Raw genomic sequence first — 22,310 nt, 5'->3', positions numbered from 1 at the left:
GCACTGTGCATGCAGAGGGTTGCAATTCTATTGAATTGGGGATAGTTTAACCAAAATATGCCACAAGACCTAGAATTGCCTTATGTGTATCCCACAAAAAAAGGTTCACTTTTATGAGCCAACATTGACAAATTTAAGCAAAATTCCCCAAATTCCAGGCTTAACTTGCCATTAAAAATTTCAGGAACATTTCTGACCCTTTGCAACCCTAGTTGTGAGCAGCCAATAACGCAGAAAACAGAATATACAACCTGATGGTGTTGCGATAGCATGTGATTGTGCAGGTTGGTCACATGAAACACAGAGAGAGCACAGTGCTGAGTGCCCCTAAAAAATAAATAGAAGCTTAAGTATTAAAACCTTTAATAATAGGTATTACAAAGAATATCACAACCCTCCAAATATAACACAAGGAAATACACTTTTCTAGATTCCTTGAAAGTCTAGAAATACGCTTATCAAATAACACATTATCATTATTACTGTTAGAGTAAATACTTATATTACAATTGCACATGCATTTCACCAGCTCAACCTCTATCCATGACTACTGCTCCTATTACATAAACATGTCTACATGCAAACAGCTCTACATGTCTATAATACACCTGTAAAGGAATAATATTTGTAATGAGAAAAACAGAACATCACATGAAACTATAAAGTAGCTTCTTAACTGGTCCAGTAGATTGGCAACCAAATCAGCTACTTGATGAGGTTCTGAGACATGATGTATAGAGAGACTAGAGTCCACACCCCCTTCACCTTCCAAGGCTCCTCCCCCATCCGTGAATGACGCTGCACATTTTTGGAAAACCTACACCGGACAATTCCTTTGTTTCTGTGTTAATGATAAATTCTTAGTTGTTCCAATTAAATTCCGTGCATGAAGCCATTGCAGAGGGTTTGTTTGAAACCTACAATGAAAAATGCAGTTGTTTCCATGTTAACAATAATTAGAACACCCATTAATCTCTCTGGACTAGTATTGATTTTACCCCATAACCTGTTGCTTCGCTAGCGAATTGCACTCCCAACTACCCACTAAGAGGGTTACTCAAAAGTGAGAGGTAGGGCCGGAGGGGAAGTATTGGGACATTTTTCTGTGCGCAGGGCAGCGTTCAACAATTTGAAGGACCACCTCCTAGTCTCTCCATGGCATAGCCTCGGGACATGCCAACATGTGCCAACATTTTTATGTTAAGGCTATCATGATAGATCGCTGGTACGGCCACATGTCCAGCCACGGCGGCCACATGACCAGCCATGGCGGCCGCATGTCCAGTCATGGCGGCCACATGTCCAGTCATGGCAGTCGCATGTCCAGTCATGGCAGTCGCATGTCCAGTCATGGCAGTCGCATTAGTAGGATTCTCCTTCATATGATAGCTTGGTTGTGAACTGCGCTTGGAATTATTCGGGCAACGAGGCCGTGAATAAGGCTTCTGCCCTGAATGAACTAGCAAATGTTTCTTTAAGCAAGTTTTCCGGATAAAACTCCTTCCACATTCATTACAAGTGAAGGGACGCTCTCCAGTATGCCCACGCATGTGGACGACTAAATGGCTCGACTTAGTAAAACGTTTGTCACACTCTTTGCATTGGTAGGGTTTCTCCCCAGTGTGAAAGCGCTGGTGTACCTGCAGATTCCCTGCTGACTGAAAGGTCTTCCCACACACAGAGCACATGTAGGGTCTCTCCCCTGTGTGGATCCTTATGTGCACATTGAGATTACCTTTCTGAGTGAAACATTTCCCACAGTAGGAGCAGGGGAAGGGACGATAATTCAAATGAGTACGAACGTGATCCTTGAGGCGACGGTTTGTTACAAAGGACTTTCCACATTGGTGACAGTGGTGAGTTTTCGGAAGCTGCAATCCTTTCTTCTTCTTTGGAAGGTGCGACGATGGCCTCAGATCCGACCTCTTGTGGGCTTCCACGTGGTGCACTAGACTGGGTAAGTTGCTGAAGGTAATTCCACATGTGTGACAGTCAAGAGTTTGGGGGATTCCGTGAATTTTTTCGTGAGCATGCAGTTGATCCATTTCGGAAAAGGCCATTGCGCAATGACGGCACTGGAATGGTTGTTGCTGTGGCGTCTTAAAACTCTTCCCGCTCTGTGGACAGATGTACATGACTTCGTTGTGTGGACACTGGTGTCTCAATTTCTCACGCAGAGAACCAAACTCTCTCCAGCACTTGGAACAGCTAAAGGCAGTGCCCACACATTGCATCCTCTTATGGTTTGACAGACTTGTAAAGAATTTGAATCTATTCCCGCAGTTGGAACACTTGTATGGATTATCCCCACAGTGAATTTGCTGGTGTTGGACAAGTTGAGACTGATAATTAAAGCACTTCCCACACTGGGGACACTGGTGGAAAATGTTCATGTGTGATGAACTGGAAGTAGATGGGGCACACTCATTTGAAGCTGAAGAAAGGGGAGTCAACACCTGAAACGATACCCCTGCAACAGTGTCTGCGAAAAAATGAATACAAATATTGAACTCATGGAGGAATTTTCCCCTACCATTGCCCCACAATGGTCAACTGAGGCTTTCCAAAGGGTAAATGTACTCAACTAAAAGTTTGTGAGGTCTCACCTGTATCACCACCTTGCATGACACTGGTAGGAGAAAGACCAGAACCAGCCCTGTGAAAAGCACAAACAGAAATGCAAATTGTTGACTATTACTGGGTCAAGTGGTAAGTTTGTTTGATAGACTGTCCAAATGCAAATGGATATTAACCAACTGTACCATTTGAAATAACAAAAATACATTTATTCTCATACCTTTTCTGTTTTGGGTCATCCTCTACATCAATGTCATCTTCATTCCCTTCATCACAGGTTTCATCGCAGCCTATAATATCTCTTGTGCTCCCCATTTCCACTAAATGTGATGCCAATTCCATCCTTTGGCAGTCTCTGCTTTGTATCCCAGTCCTCATCCCCACAACAGTGTCCAGATTGGTACGGTTTAACTGGTCAGGGAAGGCATCGGATTCAATATCTGATTCCTGAGGAATGTCAGAGGAGGAAACTGCACAGACAAAAACAAATACATTAAAAACACACTTTTTTTATGTAGGTGACTGTTCCAAACACCTAGAGGCAAAACTTCTCAAATCCATAAATTACATTTTAATCCGTCACTTTATTTGACTAATCCTTCCTACTTTAAATCCCTTTCAAATGAACAAGGAAGGTAAGGAACATGGTGGGAGGAACTTCCTGCACATAATTCATATTATTCTCCTCGAATGCAGTTGTTACATCAATAAACCTTATCTGACCATGTTGTGCTAAAATGATGCATAAAAATTTTATAATTTTCTATGAACTTACTGTTTGTGTACAATGTTCTGCATTGTTTGTAATTCTGGAGCAGAAACTGGAGATCTTCTGAGTGAGAGAAAGACTGCAGGCATTCATCCAGGCCAGAGGAGCCAGCACTCAGCAACAATGCAGTCTAGGGAAAAGAGGGACACAAATAAAATGGCAAAATAGATTCCAGGCCAACTACAGTTGTTCATTTGAAAGCTGTTGTCTCAAGACTCTCTTACGAAAGTGATTCTACACCTGCTTAAAGTCTGGTAGTGTAAGCAGCTCTTCCAGCCGAGTGAGAAAGTCACAGACCAGTTCCTGAAGCACTTGGTCAAAATCAGGTCTGAATTCTTCAGGAAACACCACCTGAAAAGATGGAGAGTCAGTGAGATAATGCAAAAAGGAAAATAATTAGATCAATGAAGTATTGTTTGAGAGACCATGCACGATCCTAGCCTGGGTGCCAAGCCTGTTTCTGCGGTCTTGGCACCCAGGCTAGCATAATCCAGTACCCAAAGAATAGGAATCAGTGTTGTGGCATGTAAGGCTACATGTTGTGGCACTTTTGACCAATCATACCAGATCTGATTGGTCAAAACACCAATTACTGAAAATAAAATCTGAATTGGGCTGTCTGTGTAAACACAGCACAGACAAATTCATGTTAGTGAATGACTAGTTATGATTTATAGTAGCGTAGGCCTATTCACTATTCAAATACTATCTTGTTGACTAACAACCTTACTGAATCTCAACTATATTTTCCACAAACATCATAACTAACTTGAGTCAGGCCAGAGAAAATGTTCAAGTAAAGGCCCGCAGAGACTGCATGATTTTAGCCTCCTTATGACACGATTTTGTCATCCAAACAAAATGTCCACGTTGTGTGTAAATTCTTAGGTCGTAAACGATTGTCGGACGTCTTGGCTTGTTCAATGTGACAGGGTCTGCCTATTAAAGGAAAACTCCACTCTTTTGGTATTTGTTTCATTAGTCCATTGTTGATGTAGCCCCAAAATGTTTTATATGTCAGCAATCGAGTTAAGATGTAAAACTTTTAAAATACAGCTGCTTTTTGCACAATCATATGATGCTGCGTTTTGGTATTTGTTTATTTAGAAAGTTCTATATCTTGAAAACTCGATTGCTGACATGTGCCCTCCAAGCTCACCACTAAGCTAAGGACCATGGGATTAAACACCTCCCACTGCAACTGGATCCTGGACCTCCTGACGGGCCACCCCCCAGGTGGTGAGGGTAGGCAACAACACATCCGCCATGCTGACCCTCGACACGGGGACCCCTCAGGGGTGCGTGCTTAGTCCCCACCTGTACTCCCTGTTCACCCACGACTGTGTGGCCACTCACAACTCCAACAGCATCATTAAGTTTGCCGATAACATAGCGGTGGTAGGCCTGATCACTGACAATGATGAGACAGCCTACAGGGCGCTACAGAGAGCAGTGCATACGGCAGAGCTCCCTGCCATGCAGGACCTCTATACCAGGCAGTGTCAGGGAAGGCCATAAAAATGGTCAAAGACACCAACCACCCAAGTCATAGACTGTTGTCTCTGCTTCCGCACGGCAAGCGGTACTGACGCAACAAGTCTGTAACCAACAGGACCCTGAACAGTTTTTACCCCCAAGCCATAAGACTGTTAAGTAGTTAATCAATAGCTCCACAGAGTATCTGCATTGAACTCTTAAATCATCACAGCATGCTGCATTTACTGTTTATTATCCATCCTGCAGCAGTTAGGAAGGCACAGCCACACTGTGCCTACTCTCCCACTTACACTGTTTTTCGCTCCTTCCACAGACTCCCTTGAAGGGGAGTTACGCACTCTGCCAGTGAGGCCACACCACCGCAAGAGACTACAGGTGGCCGCCGTCTTCAAACACCCTCTGGCCTGAACGGTTTGTGGACTACAATGCCAGAGACACAAACACCTAATGTAAAAGCATCTGAAACTTGAACTCGTGTTTACACTCTTCCCGACAATACCCTGTGTATATAGCCAAGTTATTGTTACTCATTGTACTATTTCTAATTTATATTATTTCTATTTTCTCTGCATTGTTGGAAAGGGACACATTAGCAAAACCTTGCATAATGCACATTCACTAATAATGACTAACTTAACGTAGCAGGCATTAGGATACAGAAAATGAACAGGTTAAATCAAGCTTTATTTATACAGCACATTTCAGCCATGGAATGCAACAATTTTCTTCACAGGAAAAAAAAAATGTTTAAATGCTATATTTACTACACAACAAGAGGATGAATAACAATCTGAACAACTAAAAAGTACCCTAAGGAAAAGCAAAGCTAAAAAGGTGTGTTTTAAGATCAATTTTTTAAAATCACAGTTTTGGTCCTCAGGTTCTCTGGCATGCTATTCCAGAGGCTGGGGGCATTGTAACTAAAGGCTGCCTCTCCATGACTCCTGGTCCTAGGCTTTGGGATAGTTAATTGGCCAGTGCGCCAGAGGACCTGTGGGATCTACTGTACTGGACACAACTTAAAAGCATGCCTGACATGTATTGGGGTGCACAATCTTGGATTGATTTCAAATTTATTCTAAAAAAAACAACGACAAAAAACACACAGACAGCCAGTACCGAGACCTTAAAATTGGTGTAATATGTGCTGTCCGTCTGGTCTTGGTCAGTACCCGTGCTGCAGTATTCTGTATGTTTTGCAGTTGACCAATGGCTTTCTTGGGTAGACCAGGCAGAAGAGCATTACAGTCGTCAAGCCTGCTTGTAATAAAAGCATGGATGAGTCTCTCTGTATCAGCCTAAAAGAGAAATGGCCACACCTTGGCAATGTTCCTCAGGTGGTAAAAAGATGTCACATTCCTAATGTGTATTTCAAAATGGAGTTCAGAATCTAAAACACCACCTAGGTTTTTTACCTGGTGTTTTATCTCTATTGTCCGTGAATTAATAGGTGTGGACAGATTCTCTCTATGCTTTGGCTCCAACAAGATGTTCCTCGGTCTTGACTTGATTTAGTTGGAGGAAGTTGTGAGCCTTCCAAGTATTTAAATCACTAATACAGTCTAATAATTTATCAGTGGAGCTAAAATCCTCTGGTGACACTAATGTAAATAGTTGTATCGTCTGCGTAGCCATGAATATCAATGCTGTGCTTTCTGACAATGCTGTAACATTTATAAACTGAACCGGACCCAAAATCAAACTTTGTCAAACGCCACGTGATGCGTTCACCAAGGGTGACAAAACTCAGACTGGTTAAACAGGTACTAAACCACCGGCGAGGCCAACCCACCTCTCCAGAAGGACATCATGGTCAACAGTGTTGAATGCAGCACTTAGATGCACAAGATGCTCTCTCAGAATATCACAATGGACCTGTAACTTTTACTTTTTCTACTTACGCTCCTCCTTTCTGCAATTTCTCTTTAATTTATTAGTTTCCTCTCTCAACTGCAAATAGCAAGTTGAAACCGCTTGTCAAGGAGGAAGACGTGATCTCTCATCTTTGTTGTTGTGAGTGACAGGGAGAGTGGCTTGGTGTGTGTAAACCGGAGGAAGAGGTCAAGCGAGCAGTTTCACGCACGCTAAAATCTATCCAAAATAAGCCCAATGCGTTTCAAATGGGCTTATTTTGGACCTAAGCTTGCCTTCGGGACAACAACCCCAATTGTTAGTGCGAAGACATGCATCTCATCATTACATACAGATCACTGGTGTAAAATGGGAAGGCGCACACATCACAGAAGGAGCCGAGACCAAAAAGACATGAGAACAAGTGGACAAACACTCATAATTAAAAACACTTGATTCGATACAGTTACTTGAAATATCGTACAAAACATCATTTCAAATTATTTTGATATAGTCGCCCAGCCCTACAATGGACTAATAAAACAAATACCAAAAGATAGTTTTTGGGTGGAATTTTCCTTTAAATACCGCTACTTTTCCTAAGTTCCCGAAAAAAGTTATGGCAGTATCAATAAGAAACCGACCAGCAATGATGCCATTCATAACATTTATTTTTTATTTTTTAAATCACACTTTGTAAAATGAAAGCTTGGTGCAAGTAATTGGCTCTGTAGTTATAAATAACCATCACAGCTTGAATGTCAAAATTGCAATGCTTTTATTGAGTAATGCCAATGATTATGCTACAGGGCTTATATTCGGCATTAGCGTTTCCATGTTGTGATGAGCCTCTTCAAATCGAGAGTTTAGCTTTTTATTACAAGGACCGCTCAGTCACAGAGGTAGGAGGAGCAGTGTCTGTCAATCGACATAGCAACAGCTTGTTGTTTTTCTTTTGACGCCAATGCTTGATACGCCCAGTTGACGTAGCCTAAGTCGACTGACGTAGCCTCGCAAGCCAATCGCAGCATATGACGCCAGAACTGAGGTAAACCTTACAACCCAGCCAGGTTGATGTCAAGATTGTAATTTGGTCACGTTGCACAGTGTGACATGTAATAATCATAAAAGACTGAATCTGATGTAGTGTGGGAAGGCCTTGTAGGTTCAAGACAAGCTTGGCATTAACAGCTACTTACTTGGACGAAGTGTTCACGCTCAACCGGGTCTATAAGCAAGCTTTGGGTGAGCTTGGCAAAGTTAGCTTCAGGTGATTCCATGCCTGCATCATTGGACTGTAAAACAAAGTTTTAAAAAATAAATCATTTTTTAGAATTTCAGACAAATGGTGCACAACCATCCATACCAACAATCTTAAATCTCTTGTTTTTAAATGTTTCTGAATTATGAGGGTGTTAATTATCTCATAAGTGTTCAGCAGAACAAAATCTCCAATCTTGGCATTGTATTCATACTTTGATTCACCAACCTGTGCATGTTGAGAAGACTTTATTCTATAAAGGAGGGTCCGGAGGCTGACAGGGTTTACCTGCAAGAAAAGTGATCAAGTTTGATACTTTGCATAAAACTATTTTCTACATTTTACCTATACAATAAGAAAGTCCCCTTGCTTCCTGGATAAAGTTGCATACTCTTTTTTAATGGGCTTCAAGATTATATTAACAAATTCATGAAAACACAGTAATTTGAGCTATGTGAAATTCTACCTGATGCCTTATGTTTTTTTTCGATTACAAAAACAATTGCAAACCTCCATAAAAGGCATCAGGTAGAAGTAAATTAATCCACAAATATAACTTGAATGTAATATCTTAAATGCCCACGTTTTCATTATTTTTTAAAAGCCCATTCAGAAACAGTATGTGACAGGATGCAGGTGGGACTGTCCCAGCATATTGAAGGGATTCTGTATGGCATAATATGTGGCATTTCTTACCCTTGCTCTCAGACCCAAAATAAGGAGGGTCCTTTGTCTGTCAGTCATAAGTTCTGGGACAGTTTGTGTTACCACGGTCACAAACTCCTCTAATTTTCCATAGTGCTTGATGGCCCTCTGTTGTGCTACCTGCCACATAAATGCAGACATCAGCCGTAGAGGTGGAACCAAAAGGCGCAGGGAGGAGAGAGGGATGGGTGAATCTATAATGTGAAAAGTACAGTGAAGTGTGTTAGATGTCTAGCTAAATCAATTCCATTTTGTAAAAACATTAGCATGGCAGAACTAACTAAATTAGCTAGTTTTGCATATCTTAACTACAGGTAGTTATTCATTGAGTGATAAGAAATGTTACTGTTGGTATAACATTGCCAGCAGACAGCTAACTTAACGTTAGCTTAGCTTGCACTTACGGATTAGCTATAAGGCTAGCTTGCACAGAACGTGCGCAAACGGGCACAATAACATAATTCAAACCTGAACGTTAGTCAATAACATAACAGATCGCCGTAGCGGCACTGCTAGATAGATCAAGGGGTTTCGCTAAAAATGGCAAAGTAGGCCTAGCTAGCTTCCCAGCTACTTCCTTGAGATCAGGGTCGTGTTCATTAGACACCGAAGGAGAAAAAAAACGGACAGGGACAGCCTGAACTTATCCAATAAGAAAAGCTCGTTTTCGTTTTGCTTTGCAAAACGGTTAGTAAAGTGTACACGAATGAGGACAACCCTGCCTGATCATGGCTAGTTGGCCACCTAGCTAGAAAACACAACCTAGACAGATTAACAAGAAAAAAAAACCACAATATTGTTTTATATAATAAGTTACCACGAATACATACCCATTATGGCCCATGTGCCAATCAGTATCTTAGCTACCTTTGCTAGTGAGCGCCGCATGAGACGGTAGAAAGTAAACCTAGCTAGCCAACGTTACTGCCAACGAACAAAGAGGATGTGAAACCTTTGCCACCAGTAGGCCTATTCCTCCAGCGTCCAAAATTGTCTTCAAAATAAAAGTCCTAATTACGGGTTCACAGCAATAATATACTGTACACAGTCTACAAAACGTTAAGAGTACCTTCCTAATATTGAGTTGCACCCCCTGTCCTCAGAACAGCCTCAATTCGTCGGGGCATGGACTCTGCAATTCTTCCCACAGTTGTGTCAAGTCGGCTGGATGTCCTTTGGGTGGTATACCATTCTTTATACACACGGGAAACTGTTGAGCGTGAAAAACCCAGCAGAGTTGCAGTTCATAACACAAACCGGTGCGCCTGGCACCTACTATTATACCCCGTTCAAAGGCACGCAAATATTGTGTCTTGCCCATTCACCCACTGAACGGCACACATACACAATCCATGTCTCAATTATCTCAACACCTAAAAATCCTTATTTAACCTGTATCCTTCCATTCATCTAAACTGATTGAAGTGGATTTAATGCTGCAATATGTAATATTTTTAGGCAACCAAATTTACATAGAAAATTTACACACGTTAATCGAGGTAATTTGTAAAGTGACTATGCATAGATAGTGAACAGCGAGTAGCAGCAGTGTAAAAACATAGTAGGGGCTGGGCAATGTAAATAGTCCGGATGGCCATTTGATTAATTGTTCAGAAATCTTATGGCTTGAGGGTAGAAGCTGTTAAGGAGCCTTTTGGTCCTAGACTTGGCGCTCCGGTACCGCTTGCCGTGCGGTAGCAGAGAGAACAGTCTTTGACTTGGATGACTGGATTCTTTGACAATTCTATGGGCCTTCCTCTGACACCGCCTAGTATATACAGTAGGTCCTGGATGTCAGGAAGCTTGGCCCCAGTGATGTACTGGGCCGTACGCACTACCCTCTGTAGCGCCTTACGGTCAGGTGCCGAGCAGTTGCCATACCAGGCGGTGATGCAACCGGTCAGGATGGTCTCGATGGTGCAGCTGTAGAACTTTTTGGTTGTTTTCTCTTTGTCATTGTGGTATTGTGTGTAGATTGATGAGGGAAAAAAGTAATTGAATACATTTTAGAATAAGGCTGTAATATTATCAAAATGTGGAAAAAGGGAAGGGGTATGAATATTTCCCAAATGCACTGTATATTACACTTACATCATTTCCATGTGGGCAAGAATATTGGAAATTTAATCAAAGCCTATTGGATGATAACTTGTTTTTAACAAGGACAGAATCATTTTAAACTGACTTTTTCCTTCATGATATAGGTTCAGCAGATCCCCTTATTGTATATGACACTTTTAAATGTGCCTTTAGAGGCCATGCATTTCAGTACTCATCTCTAAAACAAAAGCAATTTAGGTCAAAAGAGTCCATATTAACAAAGGAAAAGGAATGACTAACAGTGCAGATAGATAGCAATAAAAACTACCGTAGAGGCTCAGAGTAAGTTAGAGGGAAAAACAAAAGGAAATGGAGGAACTTATTCAAGAAAGACCAAGTGTAATATATTATAAAAATAAAGCGAACTGGAGGGAATACGTGGAAAAATGCACCAAATAATTTGTTAATCTTCAACATAGAAATGCTACCAGAAAGAATTTACTGAAACTTGTTACAAATAATGGAGTCACCCATGATTCACCAAACAATATTTTGAAAGAGGAAGCGAAGTACTTTAAGCATATGTTTTTGTTTTAGTCTCCTCCATCTGCACTAAACTAAGCTAATTGTATGGTTGTTTTATCTATTAATAATGTAAAATTAACAGCTGTAAAGAGAGACTCATTGGAAGGTCAAATTACAGAGGAGGAACTTCTTTATGCAATTTATGACTTTAATTCAGGGAAAACACCAAGCCTTGGATGGCATACCAGTGGAGGTATACCAAACATTTTTTTATATACTCATCGTCATCCTAAAACGACAAGTTTTTTTTACATGGACGACACATTGGAGATAATAAAAGACAAGTACTGGAAACAATAGAACACTATGAAACATCTGGGAAACCAGGCCTGGTATTCATAGCAGACTTTGAAAAGGCTTTTGATAATGTACGACTGGAGTTTATATATACATGCCTGGAATATTTCAATTTTTGTAGAATCTCTTGTAAAATGAGTTGAAGTTATGCATAGTAACCCTAGTGTAAAATAGTTAATGGCTACTTCTCAGAAAGATTTTAACTGTCAAGAGGAGTAAAACAAGGTTGTCCACTATCGGCATATCTATTTATTATTACCATCGAAATGTTAACTGTTAAAATCAGATCCAACAATAATATCAAGGTGTTACAAAGTATCAAGGTGTTACAAAACAAGGTGCTTAAAAACAAAGGTGTCATTGTACGCTGATGATTCAGGTTCTCTTTTAAATCCACAATTTGGATACCTTCACAGCCTCTAGATCCTTCACAGGATCTAGATACTTTTTCTAACCTCTCTGGATTACAACCAAATTATGATAAGTGTACTATATTAAGTCATAAAAAAGAAATGAGGACCAAGGCACTCTTCATATTGTTAATTAAAATGCCTTTATTTGTATGGCATGTTCAATAGAAACAAAGTTTTAAAGATCCGACGCGTTTCGGCTGCATGGCCTTCGTCAGGGAGTACAAAGAAATAATACAATGTCCTCTTTTGAACAGCTTTTCCAATTAGCCCTAATTAGAAGAGGGAGTGGTTACAAAATTGATTGGACACACCTAGTAAGCAATACTATACACATTAAAAAGTGAAATACTGTAGCTATGTTATCATAAACATTCAACTCCAAACTAGAAGTATCAGAACACTTAGAAAGGTAGTTCTAACCTTAAATATGACTGGGAGAAGTGTCAAGAATAAAAAAGCAATATATTCCATAGTACACATCAAAACATGAACAACAACAGTCTAAACATGGCTGAGGGCAATTGAGCAAAATGTCCACTAGATGACAACAAATGGACCTATCACGAACCTACAGGAAGGGTGAGAAATCAATATCTTCATTTAAACCAGCGTATTTAGTGGCCTGTAGTTTGTAAATCCAAAATCAGGATGTCAAGGACCCAGTCGCACAGGGCGGGGGTCGAAACCCAGGGTCTCGAGCTTAATGACGAGTTTGGAGGGTACTATGGTGTTAAATTCTGAGCTGTAGTTGATGAACAGCATTCTTACATAGGTATTCCTCTTGTCCAGGTGGGTTAGGGCAGTGTGCAGTGTGATTGCGATTGAATCGTCTGTGGACCTACAGTGGGGCAAAAAAGTATTTAGTCAGCCACCAATTGTGCAAGTTCTCCCACTTAAAAAGATGAGACAGGCCTGTAATTTTCATCATAGGTACACTTCAACTATGACAGACAAAATTAGGAAACAATATCCAGAAAATCACATTGTAGGACTTTTAATGAATTTATTTGCAAATTATGGTGGAAAATAAGTATTTGGTCAAAAACAAAAGTTTCTCAATATTTGTTATATACCCTTTGTTGGCAATGACAGAGGTCAAACGTTTTCTGTAAGTCTTCACAAGGTTTTCACACACTGTTGCTGGTATTTTGGCCCATTCCTCCATGCAGATCTCCTCTAGAGCAGTGATGTTTTGGGGCTGTTGCTGGGCAACACGGACTTTCAACTCCCCCCAAAGATGTTCTATGGGGTTGAGATCTGGAGACTGGCTAGGCCACTCCAGGACCTTGAAATGCTTCTTACGAAGCCACTCCTTCGTTACCCAGTCGGTGTGTTTGGGATCATTGTCATGCTGAAAGACCCAGCCACGTTTCATATTCAATGCCCTTGCTGATGGAAGGAGGTTTTCACTCAAAATCTCACGATACATGGCCCCATTCATTCTCTCTTTTACACGGATCAGTCGTCCTGGTCCCTTTGCAGAAAAACAGCCCCAAAGCATGATGTTTCCACCCCCATGCTTCACAGTAGGTATGGTGTTCTTTGGATGCAACTCAGCATTCTTTGTCCTCCAAACACGACGAGTTGAGTTTTTACCAAAAAGTTATATTTTGGTTTCATCTGACATTCTCCCAATCTTCTTCTGGATCAACCAAATGCTCTCTAGCAAACTTCAGACGGGCCTGGACATGTACTGGCTTAAGCAGGGGGACACGTCTGGCACTGCAGGATTTGAGTCCCTGGCGGCGTAGTGTGTTACTGATGGTAGGCTTTGTTACTTTGGTTCCAGCTCTCTGCAGGTCATTCACTAGGTCCCCCCGTGTGGTTCTGGGATTTTTGCTCACCATTCTTGTGATCATTTTGACCCCACGGGATGAGATCTTGCATGGAGCCCCAGATCGAGGGAGATTATCAGTGGTCTTGTATGTCTTCCATTTCCTAATAATTGCTCCCATATTTGATTTCTTCAAACCAAGCTGCTTACCTATTGCAGATTCAGTCTTTCCAGCCTGGTGCAGGTCTACAATTTTGTTTCTGGTGTCTTTTGACAGGTCTTTGGTCTTGGCCATAGTGGAGTTTGGAGTGTGACTGTTTGAGGTTGTGGACAGGTGTCTTTTATACTGATAACAAGTTCAACCAGGTGCCATTAATACAGGTAACGAGTGGAGGACAGAGGAGCCTCTTAAAGAAGAAGTTACAGGTCTGTGAGAGCCCAAAATCTTGCTTGTTTGTAGGTGACCAAACACTTATTTTCCACCATAATTTGCAAATGAATTCATTAAAAGTCCTACAATGTGATTATCTGGATTCTTTTCTCATTTTGTCTGTCATAGTTGAAGTGTACCTATGATGAAAATTACAGGCCTCTCATCTTTTTAAGTGGGAGAACTTGCACAATTGGTGGCTGACTAAATACTTTTTCTGCCCCACTGTATTGGGGTGGTAAGCAAATTGGAGTGGGTCTAGGGTGTCAGGTAGGGTGGCGGTGATATGATCCTTGACTAGTCTCTCAAAGCACTTCATGATGACGGAGGTGAGTGCTACAGGGCGATAGTCATTCAGCTCAGTTACCTTAGCTTTCTTGGGAACTGGAACAATGGTGGCCCTCTTGAAGCATGTGGGAATAGCAGACTGGGATAAGGATTGATTGAATATGTCCGTAAACACACCAGCCAGCTCGTCTGCGCATGCTCTGAGGACGCGGCTAGGGGTGCCGTCCGGGCCGGCAGCCCTGCGAGGGTTAACACGCTTAATTCACGTTGGCTGCGGTGAAGGAGAGCCCACAGGTTTTGGTAGTGGGCCTTGTCGTTGGCACTGTATTGACCTCAAAGCGAGCAAAGAAGTAGTTTAGTTTGTCTGGGAGCAGAACATCGTGGTCCGCGACGGGGCTGGTTTTCTTGTTGTAGTCTGTGATTGACTGTAGACGCTGCCACATACCTCTTGTGTCTGAACCATTGAATTGCGACTCTACTTTGTCTCTATACTGACGCTTAGCTTGTTTGATTGCTACACTGTTTGTATTTGGTCATGTTTACCGGTCGTCTTTCCCTGATTAAAAGCAGTGGTTCAGTTTTGCACGGATGCTGCCATCAATCCACAGTTTCAGGTTGGGGAAGGATTTAAGTTGCTGTGGGTACAACATCACCGATGCACTTGCTAATAAACACGCTCACCGAATCAGCGTATTCATCAATGTTGTTGTTCAACGCTATGCGGAACATATCCCAGTCCATGTGATCGAAGCAATCTTAGGACCATGCCTCAGGACTACCTGGCCAGGTGGACTTGCTGTCCCTAGTCCACCTGGCCGTGCTGCTGCTCCAGTTTCAACTGTTCTGCCTGCGGCTATGGAATCCTGATCTGTTCACCGGACGTGCTACCTGTCCCAGACCTGCTGTTTTCAACTCTCTAGAGACAGCAGGAGTGGTAGAGATACTCTTAATGATCGGCTATGAAAAGCCAACTGGCATTTACTCCTGAGGTGCTGACTTGCTGCACCCTCGACAACTACTGTGATTATTATTATTTGACCATGCTGGTCATTTATGAACATTTGAACATCTTGGCCATGTTCTGTTATAATCTCCACCCGGCACAGCCAGAAGGGGACTGGCCACCCCTCATAGCCTGGTTCCTCTCTAGGTTTTGGCCTTTCTAGGGGTTTTTCCTAGCCACTGTGCTTCTACACCTGCATTGCTTGCTGTTTGGGGTTTTAGGCTGGGTTTCTGTACAGTGTTAATCTGCAAAATTGTAACTATTCGTCTACCTCCTCATGCCTTTTGCACACATTGTATATAGACTCCCCCTTTGTTTTCTACTGTGTTATTGACTTGTTAATTGTTTATTCCATGTGTAACTCTGTGTTGTCTGCTCACACTGCTATGCTTTATCTTGGCCAGGTCGCAGTTGTAAATGAGAACTTGTTCTCAACTAGCCTACCTGGTTAAATAAAGGTGAAATAAAAAAATAAAAAAATAAATAAAACAGCACTTTGAGATGTCAGCTGATGTACAAAGGGCTATATAAATACATTTGATTTGATTTGATCTTGAAGCGTGGAAACAGATTGGTCGGACCAGCATTGAACAGACCTGCACATGGGTGTTTCCTGTTTTAGTTTCTGTCTATAGGCTGGGAGCAACAAAATGGAGTCATGGTCAGATTTTCCGAAAGGAGGGCGGGACAGGGCTTTGTATGCGTCGCGGAAGATAGAGTAACAATGGTCCAGGATTTTTTCCGCCCTGGTAGTGCATTTGATATGCTGATAAAGTTTAGGGAGACTTGTTTTCAGATTAGCTTTGTTAAAATCCCCAGCTACAATGAATGCAGCCTCAGGATATGTGGTTTTGTTAGTGTTCAAATACTGGAGAGTCGAGACCAAATCACGGACGCTGGACAGAGTGGATTTCAGTTGTAACAAAAGGCAGTTTTAATGAGTCAAAAGTATCTTGTCCTGCAGTTTAACGTGCACGGACCTATTCGCATAACTCAGTAGGGAGTTAGGTGAAAAAGGGACCTATACAAAGGTTACAATCATTTTTATACATAGAATAAAGTAGGTAGAGTCTTGTCGTATCGCCTTCTGAATGGTCCAGAAGGGTTGGAGGCGGACCTGCTCTAGCCAGAGCAGGAGCCCCATTGGTGCAAAGCAGAGTCTTCTGTTCTGAGCACCCGACCAGTAGAGGGGGGGGGTGAGGTGTGTGTGTTTATGCAATGGTATTTGTGTGTCAGTGGATCGTGATGCAGGACAACAGAGAGGGGGCAGTTTTATGGCTGGGTGTATGTGTTCGTGCGATGGAATGTCTGTGTTTCCTGGGGTCGTGAGACAACAGAGCTGAGGGGGGTAGTTTTAGGGGGGTAGTTTTATTGCTGGGTGTGTGAGCTGGTTCCTGTTTTAGCAGGGGTACGTAAGATGACTTGAGTCAGGCGGTTTGGCTTGGCGCTGTATAATATATGAGCTATGTGTATGAATGTTTACAAATATATATATGACAGTTTCCAGTTTACATAGTCCAATGAAGTTCATTCAGGGCCATCGATGTGTCTGCTTGGGGGGGGGGGTATATACGGCTGTGATTATAATCGAAGAGAATTCTCTTGGTAGATAATGAGGTCGATATTTGATTGTAAGGAATTCTAGGTCAGGTGAGCAAAAGGACTTGAGTTCCTGTATGTTGTTGTGATCACACCACGTCTCATTAATCATAAGGCATACCTCCCCACCCTTCTTCTTACCAGAGAGATGTTTGTTTCTGTCAGGGCGATGTGTGAAGAAACCAGGTGGCTGTACTGACTCCGATAGCGTGTCTCGAGTGAGCCACGTTTCCGTGAAACAAAGAACGTTACAATCTCGGATGTCTCTCTGGAAGGCAACCCTTGCTCGGATTTCGTCTACCTTGTTGTCAAGAGACTGGACGTTGGCGAGTAGTAAACTTGGGAGTGGTGCGTGATGTGCCCGTCTACGGAGCCTGACCAGAAGACCGCTTCTTCTGTCCCTCCTGCGGCGCCGTTATTTTGGGTTGCTGGCTGGGATCCGATCCATTGTCCTGGGTGGTGGTCCAAACAGAGGATACACTTCAGGAAAGTCGTATTCCTGGTCGTAATGTTGGTTGACGTTTCCCTTATATCCAATAGTTCCTCCCAGCTGTATGTGATAAAACTTAAGATTTACTAGGGTAACAATGTAAGAAATAATACATTAGAAAAACAAAATACTGCATAGTTTCCTGAGAACGTGAAGCGGCCATCTCTGTCGGCACAGGATGTAGAAGTTTTTGGTCGCAGGTCTAGGAATGTTTGAAGGCCTAGGAATGGTTGAAGAAGTGCAACATTTACCTGGAGCTAACTCTGCAGATAGCACTACTGAGTGATTTGAAAAGTAATGATCAATCGATAAATAATATTTTTAGCAAAATATTTTCTTTTTAATTTACAATCTGTAAAAACTATGAGAATAGAAAGTTTCATAATTTGTGAAACATCACAGCACAGTTTAAAAATAGATGGCAAATAGATATAACAAAAATATATGGTGTTAAGAGATAAATGGGAGGGGTTGAGTGGAGCTGAAGGGTGGGATTAAAAACAACAAGATAACTAGTGTAAAATATTCTGTGTCCGTAAAATGTATATAGGTTCAGAACTTTTGTGAAACAGCAGTTAAAAATATATGGCAAAATATAAAACAATGAGCTTCAGAGATAGTTGGGAGGGGTTGATGGTAGCTGAAGCATGGGATTAAAAACAAACTATTGTAAAATACATTGTGTCCGTAAAATGTATGCAGTATGTAAAAGCTGGAAGTAGAAGTCTAAATGTTGTTGTCCATTAGTTTACTCCAATAAGGAGAGAGGGTTAGGGGAAAAAGGAAAATATATTAAAAACATTTAAAAAAAATTTTTTTTATATATATATATTCCATAATCAAAAACATTGTATTTTGATTATAGAAAATACATTTCACAGCGATTTACATGGTACAATTATTCTCTACACTACAGTGCCTTGCAAAAGTATTCGGCCCCCTTGAACTTTGCGACCTTTTGCCACATTTCAGACTTCAAACATAAAGATATAAAACTGTATTTTTTTGTGAAGAATCAACAACAAGTGGGACACAATCATGAAGTGGAACGACATTTATTGGATATTTCAAACTTTTTTAACAAATCAAAAACGGAAAAATTGGGCGTGCAAAATTATTCAGCCCCCTTAAGTTAATACTTTGTAGCGCCACCTTTTGCTGCGATTACAGCTGTAAGTCGCTTGGGGTATGTCTATCAGTTTTGCACATCGAGAGACTGAAATTTTTTCCCATTCCTCCTTGCAAAACAGCTCGAGCTCAGTGAGGTTGGATGGAGAGCATTTGTGAACAGCAGTTTTCAGTTCTTTCCACAGATTCTCGATTGGATTCAGGTCTGGACTTTGACTTGGCCATTCTAACACCTGGATATGTTTATTTTTGAACCATTCCATTGTAGATTTTGCTTTATGTTTTGGATCATTGTCTTGTTGGAAGACAAATCTCCGTCCCAGTCTCAGGTCTTTTGCAGACTCCATCAGGTTTTCTTCCAGAATGGTCCTGTATTTGGCTCCATCCATCTTCCCATCAATTTTAACCATCTTCCCTGTCCCTGCTGAAGAAAAGCAGGCCCAAACCATGATGCTGCCACCACCATGTTTGACAGTGGGGATAGTGTGTTCAGGGTGATGAGCTGTGTTGCTTTTACGCCAAACATAACATTTTGCATTGTTGCCAAAAAGTTCAATTTTGGTTTCATCTGACCAGAGCACCTTCTTCCACATGTTTGGTGTGTCTCCCAGGTGGCTTGTGGCAAACTTTAAACAACACTTTTTATGGATATCTTTAAGAAATGGCTTTCTTCTTGCCACTCTTCCATAAAGGCCAGATTTGTGCAATATACAATTGATTGTTGTCCTATGGACAGAGTCTCCCACCTCAGCTGTAGATCTCTGCAGTTCATCCAGAGTGATCATGGGCCTCTTGGCTGCATCTCTGATCAGTCTTCTCCTTGTATGAGCTGAAAGTTTAGAGGGACGGCCAGGTCTTGGTAGATTTGCAGTGGTCTGATACTCCTTCCATTTCAATATTATCGCTTGCGCAGTGCTCCTTGGGATGTTTAAAGCTTGGGAAATCTTTTTGTATCCAAATCCGGCTTTAAACTTCTTCACAACAGTATCTCGGACCTGCCTGGTGTGTTCCTTGTTCTTCATGATGCTCTCTGCGCTTTTAACGGACCTCTGAGACTATCACAGTGCAGGTGCATTTATACGGAGACTTGATTACACACAGGTGGATTGTATTTATCATCATTAGTCATTTAGGTCAACATTGGATCATTCAGAGATCCTCACTGAGCTTCTGGAGAGAGTTTGCTGCACTGAAAGTAAAGGGGCTGAATAATTTTGCACGCCCAATTTTTCAGTTTTTGATTTGTTAAAAAAGTTTGAAATATCCAATAAATGTCGTTCCACTTCATGATTGTGTCCCACTTGTTGTTGATTCTTCACAAAAAAATACAGTTTTATATCTTTATGTTTGAAGCCTGAAATGTGGCAAAAGGTCGCAAAGTTCAAGGGGGCCGAATACTTTCGCAAGGCACTGTATACTTGCTTGTTGTCACATAATGTAACGGTTGTCGTATGAAGGAGAAGGTGAGGACCAAGGTGCAGCATGGTATCTGTCCATATTTATTAAAATAAACACGGAAATAACAAAAAAAAATACCAAAGAGAAACGACCGAAAAACAGTTTTGGCTGGTGCAGACGCGCAACAGAAAACAATCACCCACGAAACACAATAGAAAACAGGCTCCCTAAATATGGTTCTCAATCAGGGACAACGATTGACAGCTGCCTCTGATTGAGAACCATACCAGGCCAAACACCGAAATAGCAAATCATAGAAAAACTAACAAACAACTCACCCAACTCACACCCTGACCATACTAAAACAAAGACATAACAAAAGAACTAAGGTCAGAACGTGACACATAAACTAAATTAGGCAAACTATTATCATTTTTGCAACTTGGAAATAGCGAAGCGATTTTGGGATAGTGCATCTTTAACATCAATAACGGATCATAGCTTTCACCTGGATTCACAAGGTCAGTCTATGTCATTGAAAGAGCAGGTGTTCATAATGTTTTGTACACTCAGTGAATATTAACCCTGGATTGCTGCCGCTATGTATTGGCCAATGAGGCTTTGAAGCTTCTGCATTCCTCCATAGGAATGAATGGAATTCTACAATATTTAAATTAAACGTTTCAAGGACAAAATTACATTTTGTATTTAGTAGTTGTAGTGGGGACGTTAACATTTGAATAAATAAAAATATATATACATGGTTGAGAGAATGCCAAGTGTACAAAGCTGTCATCAAGGCAAAGGGTGGCTATTTGAAGAATCTCAAATATTTGTTTAACACTTTTTGCTAGCTACATGATTCCATATGTGTTATTTCATAGTTTTGATGTCTTCACTATTACTCTATAATGTCGAAAATAGTAAAAATAAAGAAAATCCCCTGAATGAGTAGGTGTTCTAAAACTTTTGACCAGTAGTGTACTTTAAGGAAAATGTTTGAATTAGTTGGCCCATCAGCCAGATAGGACAAGTTCGACCCGGACGGAACGATGGGATACATTTGTTCGGCTGCCCAGATAGGATAAGTTCGGCCGGGCCAGATGGGACAAGTCGGCCAGATAGCATAAGTTCGATAGGACAAGTCAGTCAGATAGGACAAGTTCGGACGGCCGGACAGACAGGACAAATTGGTCAGTTAAAGACAAGTTTGGCCAGATAGGATAAGTTTGGATGGCCAGTCAGATAGGACAAATTCAGCCTGGGTGGCCAGATAGGACAAGTTCGGCCGCCTCGCCAGATAGTATAAGTTTGGCCGGCCGCCCAGATAGGGTAAGTTTGGCCGAGCGGCCAGATAGTACAAATTGGACAGATAAGATTGTAAGGCCTTACAGATTCAGTCCAGATTTTGTATTTAGACTCATTACATCCGATTTTTATGGTATCAATAAAACAACTGTTGTTGCTCATTTCAAATATGGCCACACTGTACTTAAAGATGCACGTTAGCACATATGCTAATGCTAAAAATACTTTAAAAATCTTCTTCTCATGAAACATAAATCAGATTGACTCCAGATTTGGTATATATACACAATGAATTAACCTCTATTGAATTTGAGAATGATTAGTTGCTGTATTCAACGGCGGCCACGCTACACCACTAGATGGCACCATACCACACCAGGTCTATTAACACTGACCTGATGGACATGGGGCCATGTAATATGTTATGTACACCTTATGCACAGTGCCCTTCCGTAATTATTGGGACAGTAAATATTTTTTCTTCTTTTGGCTCTATACTCCAAAAGGTTGGATTTGAAATTTTAAAAATTACCGTGCAGACTGTCATCTTTTATTTGGTATTTTCATTCATATCGGGTGAATCGTTTACCAGTTATGGACCAGTTATACTGGTCCAGATAAATGTGTCAACGACCATAAGCTCCTGCCAATCTCCATTGTTACGGCTATGAGAAGAAACAAATGGTGAATGGACCCAAGGGAGATGCCACAGCAAGTGTTTGTGCGGGTCACAAGTAATACAGAGGGAAAAGGATAATATAAATCAATACATGCACTCAAACTCATACATTGACCATCGATGAGATCAAAATGATAGTTTTCACCATGTTTTGAGACAATACAGTGCTGTTGTTTTTACAATTACATTGTTTACAAAAGATGGAGAACAACAAGCTT

General features: G+C 41.3%; 1 protein-coding gene across 1 annotated transcript; it reads right to left on the bottom strand.

Annotated features, from left to right (window-relative positions):
- Positions 1-346: 346 nt before the first annotated feature.
- LOC112264540 (zinc finger protein ZFMSA12A-like) lies at positions 347-9,648 on the bottom strand. Its single transcript, XM_024441206.2, has 9 exons — positions 9,491-9,648; positions 8,652-8,854; positions 8,184-8,243; positions 7,894-7,989; positions 3,587-3,697; positions 3,353-3,476; positions 2,798-3,047; positions 2,607-2,656; positions 347-2,482 (listed from the first exon to the last, which is right to left on the bottom strand). The coding sequence occupies exons 1-9, from the start codon at positions 9,546-9,548 to the stop codon at positions 1,122-1,124; spliced, it is 2,313 nt and encodes a 770-aa protein (XP_024296974.2). The 5' UTR covers positions 9,549-9,648; the 3' UTR covers positions 347-1,121.
- Between the last annotated feature and the right edge of the window lie 12,662 nt (positions 9,649-22,310).

The sequence above is a fragment of the Oncorhynchus tshawytscha genome, linkage group LG15 (assembly GCF_018296145.1).
Source record: "Oncorhynchus tshawytscha isolate Ot180627B linkage group LG15, Otsh_v2.0, whole genome shotgun sequence".
NCBI lineage: Eukaryota > Metazoa > Chordata > Actinopteri > Salmoniformes > Salmonidae > Oncorhynchus > Oncorhynchus tshawytscha.
The sequence above is the reverse complement of the archived record's forward strand: the minus strand, read 5'-3'. Positions and strand labels throughout refer to the sequence as shown.

Bases quoted from the DNA above. Each gene is read 5' to 3' on its own strand.
- LOC112264540 (XM_024441206.2), bottom strand. From the start codon at position 9,548: ATGCGGCGCTCACTAGCAAAGGTAGCTAAGATACTGATTGGCACATGG. The intron at 7,990-8,183 runs GTTGGTGAATCA...TTTGTTTTACAG, and splicing joins AGTCTTCTCAACATGCACAG to TCCAATGATGCAGGCATGGA. The intron at 3,698-7,893 runs GTAAGTAGCTGT...CCATCTTTTCAG, and splicing joins AGCGTGAACACTTCGTCCAA to GTGGTGTTTCCTGAAGAATT.